General features: G+C 32.8%; 1 protein-coding gene across 1 annotated transcript; it reads left to right on the top strand.

Annotated features, from left to right (window-relative positions):
* The first annotated feature begins 3,522 nt into the window (after positions 1 to 3,522).
* On the top strand, positions 3,523 to 7,090 carry LOC106769371 (SNF1-related protein kinase regulatory subunit gamma-1). Its single transcript, XM_014654971.2, has 6 exons — positions 3,523 to 4,224; positions 4,481 to 4,653; positions 5,288 to 5,467; positions 5,589 to 5,864; positions 6,289 to 6,452; positions 6,535 to 7,090. Exons 1-6 carry the CDS (start codon positions 4,053 to 4,055, stop codon positions 6,830 to 6,832), a joined length of 1,263 nt encoding a protein of 420 aa, XP_014510457.1. The 5' UTR covers positions 3,523 to 4,052; the 3' UTR covers positions 6,833 to 7,090.
* Positions 7,091 to 7,151: the final 61 nt, after the last annotated feature.

Genomic DNA, 7,151 nt, shown 5'->3' with positions numbered 1-7,151 from the left:
ACCTACTTTTACTCATTATAATATGTGGCCACTCTCCATTTTTTTTTTCTCTTTTCAATCTGAAATAGTATTTCAATATTTCTTTCGATTAAAGTATTTAAACTTTTGTATTTAATGGACAAATTTCTTTAAATTTAACTAAATTCAATTTATTTGACCTTTGTTTGCTCCCTGACATCGCAAAAGGGAAAAGATATAAGAGGGGTTTTCTAGATTATTTATTTAAATTAAAAGTAATGAATGAAAATGTTTATGTAGATATTTTACCTTTTATCAAAGCCTTTCTAACGTGTTTTGTCTTCACTCATATATTTTTTTGGGAAATTTTCTAAAAGGTTACTCATCTCTAAATTACTTTAAATTATTCTAGGTTAAGCACGCTTAATCATTGAGTTTTTTTAGGACAGGCTATCGAAAAACAAATGCATTTTATTTATATGAGTAACCAAATTAATTTCTTTAATCTATACTTCAACCTTATAGTCTCATACCTATACAGTCTCTCTGAATCCCTCTCATTTCGATATATGTTCGATTCGTCCATGTGCCCCTTCCACTGAAAGCCTGTCAGAAACCGCTCCTTGTCTGTGTCTCTTGCACCGACGATCACTCCTCATCCTCATCAGTGTCCAAGTGTCTCACGTTTCTCTTTTTAATTATTTCCTAACAATATCATTAGGATTTCTATAGGTTGCTATCATAAAAAAACAAGTATTTAATTAATTTTTTATATTAGAATTGCCAATGAAGAAACCATGAATATCATTTACTTTATTTGTATTTAATCGATGTTTGTTTTCCCTTTATCAAATTAATCATTTTATTATTATTTTTTTATAGAGTCACAACGAAGAAAGAGTAAAAAGAAACACAACACTGATATCATTTTTAGAATCAATAAAACATTAGTGGAATTATCTTCTCTTAGATGTGAGGTAAGCCAATGATACTTGTATTTGGGTTTTCTTATGATGTTGTTAATGATTGTATACTTAATTCCTGGTTCTTTAGTTAGATAAGACATTATTTTTAACCTATGATAATAAATTACGTGGTTGTTTAATCATAATGGACTATGTGACATAATCGATCAAATGCTCCATGTTCACCAATGCTCACTAATCATGGTTAATTTATTTTTTATGACATATTTAGGTAATAATACCACGTGTGTGAAAGTAGGCGTAGTGTTTATTGATTAATAATATTACATAAACGTTAATTATATGTCCATGCATGTTTACAAAATAGAATTATAAAAATATTCCATATATTGTTTAGAGAGAATACTTGATAATAAATGTGATTATAGGTATTAGTAAAAAATAAATTTAAAGATGTTTTATTCATATTTGTGGAATATATTATTTAATTTCTAAAAATTACTTAATCATTATTCATGAAATTATGCTTAAAAATATTTATTTAATATTATGTATTTATATTGAGACAACTAATGTGTTTATTACAAAATTTTTTGAAATTATTTACAAAATTTTATCGATGGATTTATTTTCGTCTATAAGTTTGATATTGATGAATTTTATTGATAGATTTTAAAATTTTAATTATTAATGGTTTTTACTAACAGATTTATGATCTTTAATTTTTTTTTGGTTGATAAATTTATTGATAATATATATTTTATTCATCGGTGAATTTTTTTGTTAATAATTACAAATCTTAAAATTTATTGTTGAAATCCATTAATAATTTAAAATGTTTATTATTGATGGATAAATTCTTCGGTGAAAAAAATGACAATTTTCTTGCCTAAATAACCTAGGAGGTGTATGTCACTCCAATCATGACTCATTGTGTATTTTTGTAATAGTAATTATTTTATGAATACTGAGTATGTTATAACTAGAAATAATGAATTAATTTTTCAATTTTTTATAAATCAATCAATAAAAAAAGGTTAAAAGCTCTTTTTGGTCCCAATTTTAGTTGGGAAAATTCGTTTTGGTCCCTGTGATGATTTTGTGTTCAATTTGGTCCCAAAGAACGAATTTAATGTTCAATTTGGTTCTTTTCAGTAACTCCGTTAAAATTCTTAACGGCAACGTGTCCAGATGTGCAACTGCTGAGTGATGTGTCATTTCTTTGCTGACTGGGAGTCCTTTTTAGTTGTTGGAATTTTTTAAATTGAATTTCTTAATCAGGGTTTTTATTTTGGGAATAAATTGAAGAGGGTGGATTCTAAATTAGGGTTTTTATTTCCCAATCTTCTTCCTACAATTTTGAAGGATGACAACCTGAGACAGAAGCATCTATCTCAAGCTTTCAACAATCCCACCTTCCCAAGAAAATGATAAACCCACAAAAGTGTAAAGAGTAAGAGAGATGAAGAAACGGGAAACCCTAAAAAAAAGCATCTTTATCAATGGGCTAAGCCGAAAGTCCAGCCTCACATCTTCATGATTTCTAGGTTTTGTTGCAGGTACCATTGCGAGGAGACAAACTCGCAAGGTTAAACAGCGGCTCAATTTAGGGTTCCATGGAAATTGGGTTTTTCTGATTTATGGGTTTGCAGGTGATGAAGATGAATGTGCGAGATGATGGAGGTTCTGCTTGTGCCGCTATGCAGATTTCTCTGATCAAGATGCGATGTAGATGGAGGTTGCAAGGCTAATGGCGGAGCTTCTTGAAAATGGCCATGGAAGATTCTCTATCGCGATGAAGATGGTGAGGGCACAATTTTGGTGGCGCTTTATGAAGGACAACGACGATGCTAGGTGGCTGATGGCAAGGTGGGTAAGGTTTTGCCCAGTGGTGGTGGAGGTTGTAGGGGAAGAAGAAGAAGAACGAGGAGGCTGTTAAGATCCAATGAAGAAGAAAACTATGAACCAGTGAAAAAAATATAAAAAAAAATCAAAATAACTTTAAATGCCACTGACCACTCCATGTCACCCAATAAATGACACCTCACTCAGCAGTTGCACATCTAGACACGTTGCCGTTAAGAATTTTAACGGAGTTACTGAAAAGGACCAAATTGAACATTAAATTCGTTCTTTGGGACCAAATTGAACACAAAATCAACACAGGGACCAAAACGAATTTTCCCAACCAAAATTGGGACCAAAAAGATCTTTTAACCATAAAAAAAACAATACACCAATTCAACATTTAATTCACAATCCACATGTAAACAAACAATTAATTTATATCATAAAATAACATACTTCAATTTTGGAACGAATGAATTATAGAATAAATCACATAAAAAAATTTAGAAAAAGTTTTAAAAAGACATTAATTCTTATAAAATAAAAGTCAACTAAATAAATAAATTTTTTATAAACTGACTTTTAACAATAAAATATTTGTATCATAATGTAAAAACATTGCCACTCTTAACTATTTTCTAAGTCATTAAATAAAATAAGTATAAATAATTTTTTAATAAAATTATATTTTAACAATAATAATAACAACAATATTTTAATAAAATTAATAAATATTTTAAGATAAGAATTAATTTTAAATTAACTGCAACTTCTGACTGACACATTAAGGTTTATCCGTTAATGCAGAGGAGGCAAAAGAAGTAAAACACAAAAAGCAATCAATCATTAATGTTATCGTGGTTGGTTCTGATCACAAATTATTAATCAGCAGTACGCATTTTCAACAACACTCAATTCTGTGGGCGCGCAAAACCCTCCCAGCGCACATTAGCGCGGCAAACTCTTTCGTGGCCCACAGTAAAAACCGGACAAGGAAGTGTTTCAATAAATAATGCAAATTTGGATAAGCATAGCGAACAGTGAGGGCAAGATAACCATCACGTTGACCACTACAATGCATCGCGCACAATGTGTATCACAATCGTGTCCGTACGATCTTGCCAGAGTGCACGTTCAACGTTAAGTAGTAGAATCAAACGGTGAAGATATTAGGTGTAGGGAAGTACTCTGTGACTCCGTGGTAGATTTTATGATCCTATTTTTCAGTTAATTATTATGGGAATGTGTTGAAAATAATAGAGATGTTATAAGCTTGTCAGTGCAGTTACAGAGAAAAAAGAGAGAGAAAGAAAAAGAGCAATGGCAATGGCAACAATGGGAGAGAGTCCTCGGAGCCCAGAAGCGAAATTGGGTATGCGAGTTGAGGATCTTTGGGACGTTCAAGAGGCACAGCTAAGTCCTACCGAGAAACTCAACGCTTGTTTTGAAAGCATCCCTGTCTCTGCGTTTCCTTTGGCTCCTTCAAACCAAGGTACCTATCTATTTATCACTTTTATGAACATATTCGTCTTTGATCATCAAAAGAACCTGAAGGGTGATCGAAAAACGAGGAAAGAAGTGATTTTTATTCAACCCAGATGAAAATTGACTTGACACCCAAGATAAATATCTGATCATTTGAGTGAGGCTTATTTTTTCATCTTGTTCATGTTATGATATATGCTCTTTTTTGTTTTTTGTGTCATTTGGTTTAGTTCTCAACGTGTAAACTTTTATTCTGTGTTCAGAAATTGAGATCAAATCAGACGCCACCTTGGCCGAGGCTGTTATGAAACTCGCACGACACAATGTTTTCAGTGCACCTGTGGTGGATGTTGATGCTCCTGAAGATGCTAGTTGGATTGATAGATACATCGGAATTGTTGAGTTTGCTGGAATTGTTGTATGGATCTTGCATCAGGTTTGTTGGACATATTACATACCAATTCAATTAATTGTTGCACACATATGAATCTGGAAGTTACTGTCATTTTTCTATTTTATGCTTTATTCGATTCAAAGTATGTCAAATTGAGTCTAGTATGACTATTGGGTCTGGTACAAATGGACAGTTCAGTGTATCAATGATGTTTTTCTCTTTTTGTTGAATGATGATTTGATTGTTACTATGCCTAATAGTGTTTTAAAAAAAAATAATGGAACAATTGAAAGGTGAAATAAATAAAAAGGGTTAATTAGACTGACCTCCTTTGAGGTTATGGATGATCACATTTATGCTTTTCTTCTATTGAAAAACCACCTTCCTTATACCTCTATATATTGTATTTTCAAGGTTACCATGTGTATGGTTTGTGCATAAAAATAGGGAAGATATATGTAAATTTTTAAATATCACGGTGTCAAAAAATAATACACAAACTAAGAAAAGTAGACATAATTTTTGCAATCAAGGAGAATATAACTGTAGTAATGCCAAACTTAAATTAGTGCAATTTTCACAAAACAGAGTAATTACCCGGTGCTGTTGGTTGAAGTCATTATTTTCTTTGATGTCTCATTTTAACACTAAGCCAATGTCACAATACTGTTGACAGTCTGAACCTGCATCACCTAGGAGTCCATCTACTCCAACCAGTGCAAAGGCTATTGCAGCTGCAGCTAATGGACTGAGTTTTGCTCTGGAACTTGAAGCCTTAGGCCTTGGATCTGCTGCAACAACTGCAGGAAACTTTTTTGTAGATCTTACTTCATCTGAACTTTATAAGAATACCACGGTAATATATCTGCCTCTACAATTTCAAACAAAAATCATTTCTTTTAAGTGCTTCTTATTCTAGCTACTTACTCAGTTTGATTAATCTTGTTTATTTCACTAGCTAACATTTTAGCAAACAGGTTCGTGACATTGCAGGGACATTCCGCTGGGCCCCATTTCTTGCTCTAGAGAGATCAAACTCATTTCTAACCATGCTCTTGTTGCTTTCGAAGTACAAGATGAAGAGTGTCCCTGTGTTGGATTTAGGCTCTGGTACAATAGATAAGATTATTACACAATCTGCCGTGATTCATATGCTGGCAGAATGCGCTGGACTTCAGTGGTTTGAAAGTTGGGGAACCAAGAAAATATCTGAAGTTGGTCTTCCCCTGGTTACACCGGATCAGATCATAAAGGTGTGGTCCTATCTTAAGTTGAAGGTCATCATCAATTGATTGAACTGGATTACGTTAGCACATCAAACCTTAAGTAACAATTTCAGCCCCACCATAACGCAATAACACTGCCACTATAAAATAAGATTAGTATAATGCTATTCTAAACTCTAAAAATTTGATACCAACATAAACATTCTCACAATCCCTTTCATGAACTACAGTTAGAATGGATCAATTAAAGCTCACTGAATTTAACCGAGCAATGTATCAATTGACCATAATTTTAGTGCATATGGAGGAGTAAAATCTATCCTACAAATCTTAAATTTGTAGACATATATGTAAATGCTCTCATCTTGGATAAGTAATTTATTTATTTCCTCCTTACGCAGCAAACGTGTTGATTTTGATGAACTTCATAATGGGCTATTTCTTTTTTCAGGTTTATGAGGATGAACCAGTCCTTCAAGCATTTAAAGTAATGAGAAAAAAGAGGGTTGGAGCAGTGCCTGTAATTGAGAGAGATAGTGGAAAGGCAGTTGGTAATATAAGCTTGCGAGATGTTCAATTCTTGTTAAATGCTCCGGAAATATACCATGATTATAGGTATGTGTGTTATGAATTGAATCTATCTTGTAAGTTTTTGTACCATTACTTACACACTCATTGGATATTCACACTGTAACAGAGCGATTACTGTAAAGGACTTCCTGACAGCGGTTAGAAGTTACTTGGAGAAGAACAAAAACGCATTCCCAATGGTAAGTGAATATGTTACATGCAGAGAGGACTGTACAGTGAAAGAGTTGATTCAACTGCTGGATCAAGAGAAGATTCATAGGGTGTATGTGGTGGACAATGATGGGAATCTGCAAGGACTAATCACACTAAGAGATATAATATCAAGACTAGTACATGAACCCCGTGGCTATTTTGGTGATTTCTTTGATGGTGTTCTTCCTCTGCCTGCAAATACCAGAGTTTAATAGCCAAGAATAACCTGGTGCACCAAGGTTTTTCTTTTATTTTTTTGGAATAAATTATTTTAGTACAAATGAAAAAGACCTATGTGGTTGTCTTAAGGGTCTTTGTATAAGGTGTAGGCAGTTTTTGCAAGTTACTTGTATCCGTTTTATTAAGTGGGTATTAGAGTGAGATTGTGTGTATTGTAAATTCTGGCGTGAGTGTAAGTAACCATAATTTTTTTTTTTTTAACTTTAAAGTTGTATTTTCTTTTCTCTTCACCTCTGGGCTTAAAAAGGTGGCATCGTGCTTATACAGATAACCAAAACGAGGTCATTGCGT

Source organism: Vigna radiata, chromosome 7 (assembly GCF_000741045.1).
Source record: "Vigna radiata var. radiata cultivar VC1973A chromosome 7, Vradiata_ver6, whole genome shotgun sequence".
Classification (NCBI taxonomy): domain Eukaryota; kingdom Viridiplantae; phylum Streptophyta; class Magnoliopsida; order Fabales; family Fabaceae; genus Vigna; species Vigna radiata.
This window is presented reverse-complemented; position numbering and strand designations above follow the sequence as displayed.

Excerpts from the sequence above, each read along its gene's own strand:
- LOC106769371 (XM_014654971.2), top strand. The coding sequence starts at position 4,053 with ATGGCAATGGCAACAATGGGAGAGAGTCCTCGGAGCCCAGAAGCGAAA. Across the intron at positions 4,225-4,480 it reads TTTGGCTCCTTCAAACCAAG|AAATTGAGATCAAATCAGAC; the intron begins GTACCTATCTAT and ends TTCTGTGTTCAG. Across the intron at positions 5,468-5,588 it reads AACTTTATAAGAATACCACG|GTTCGTGACATTGCAGGGAC; the intron begins GTAATATATCTG and ends TTTAGCAAACAG.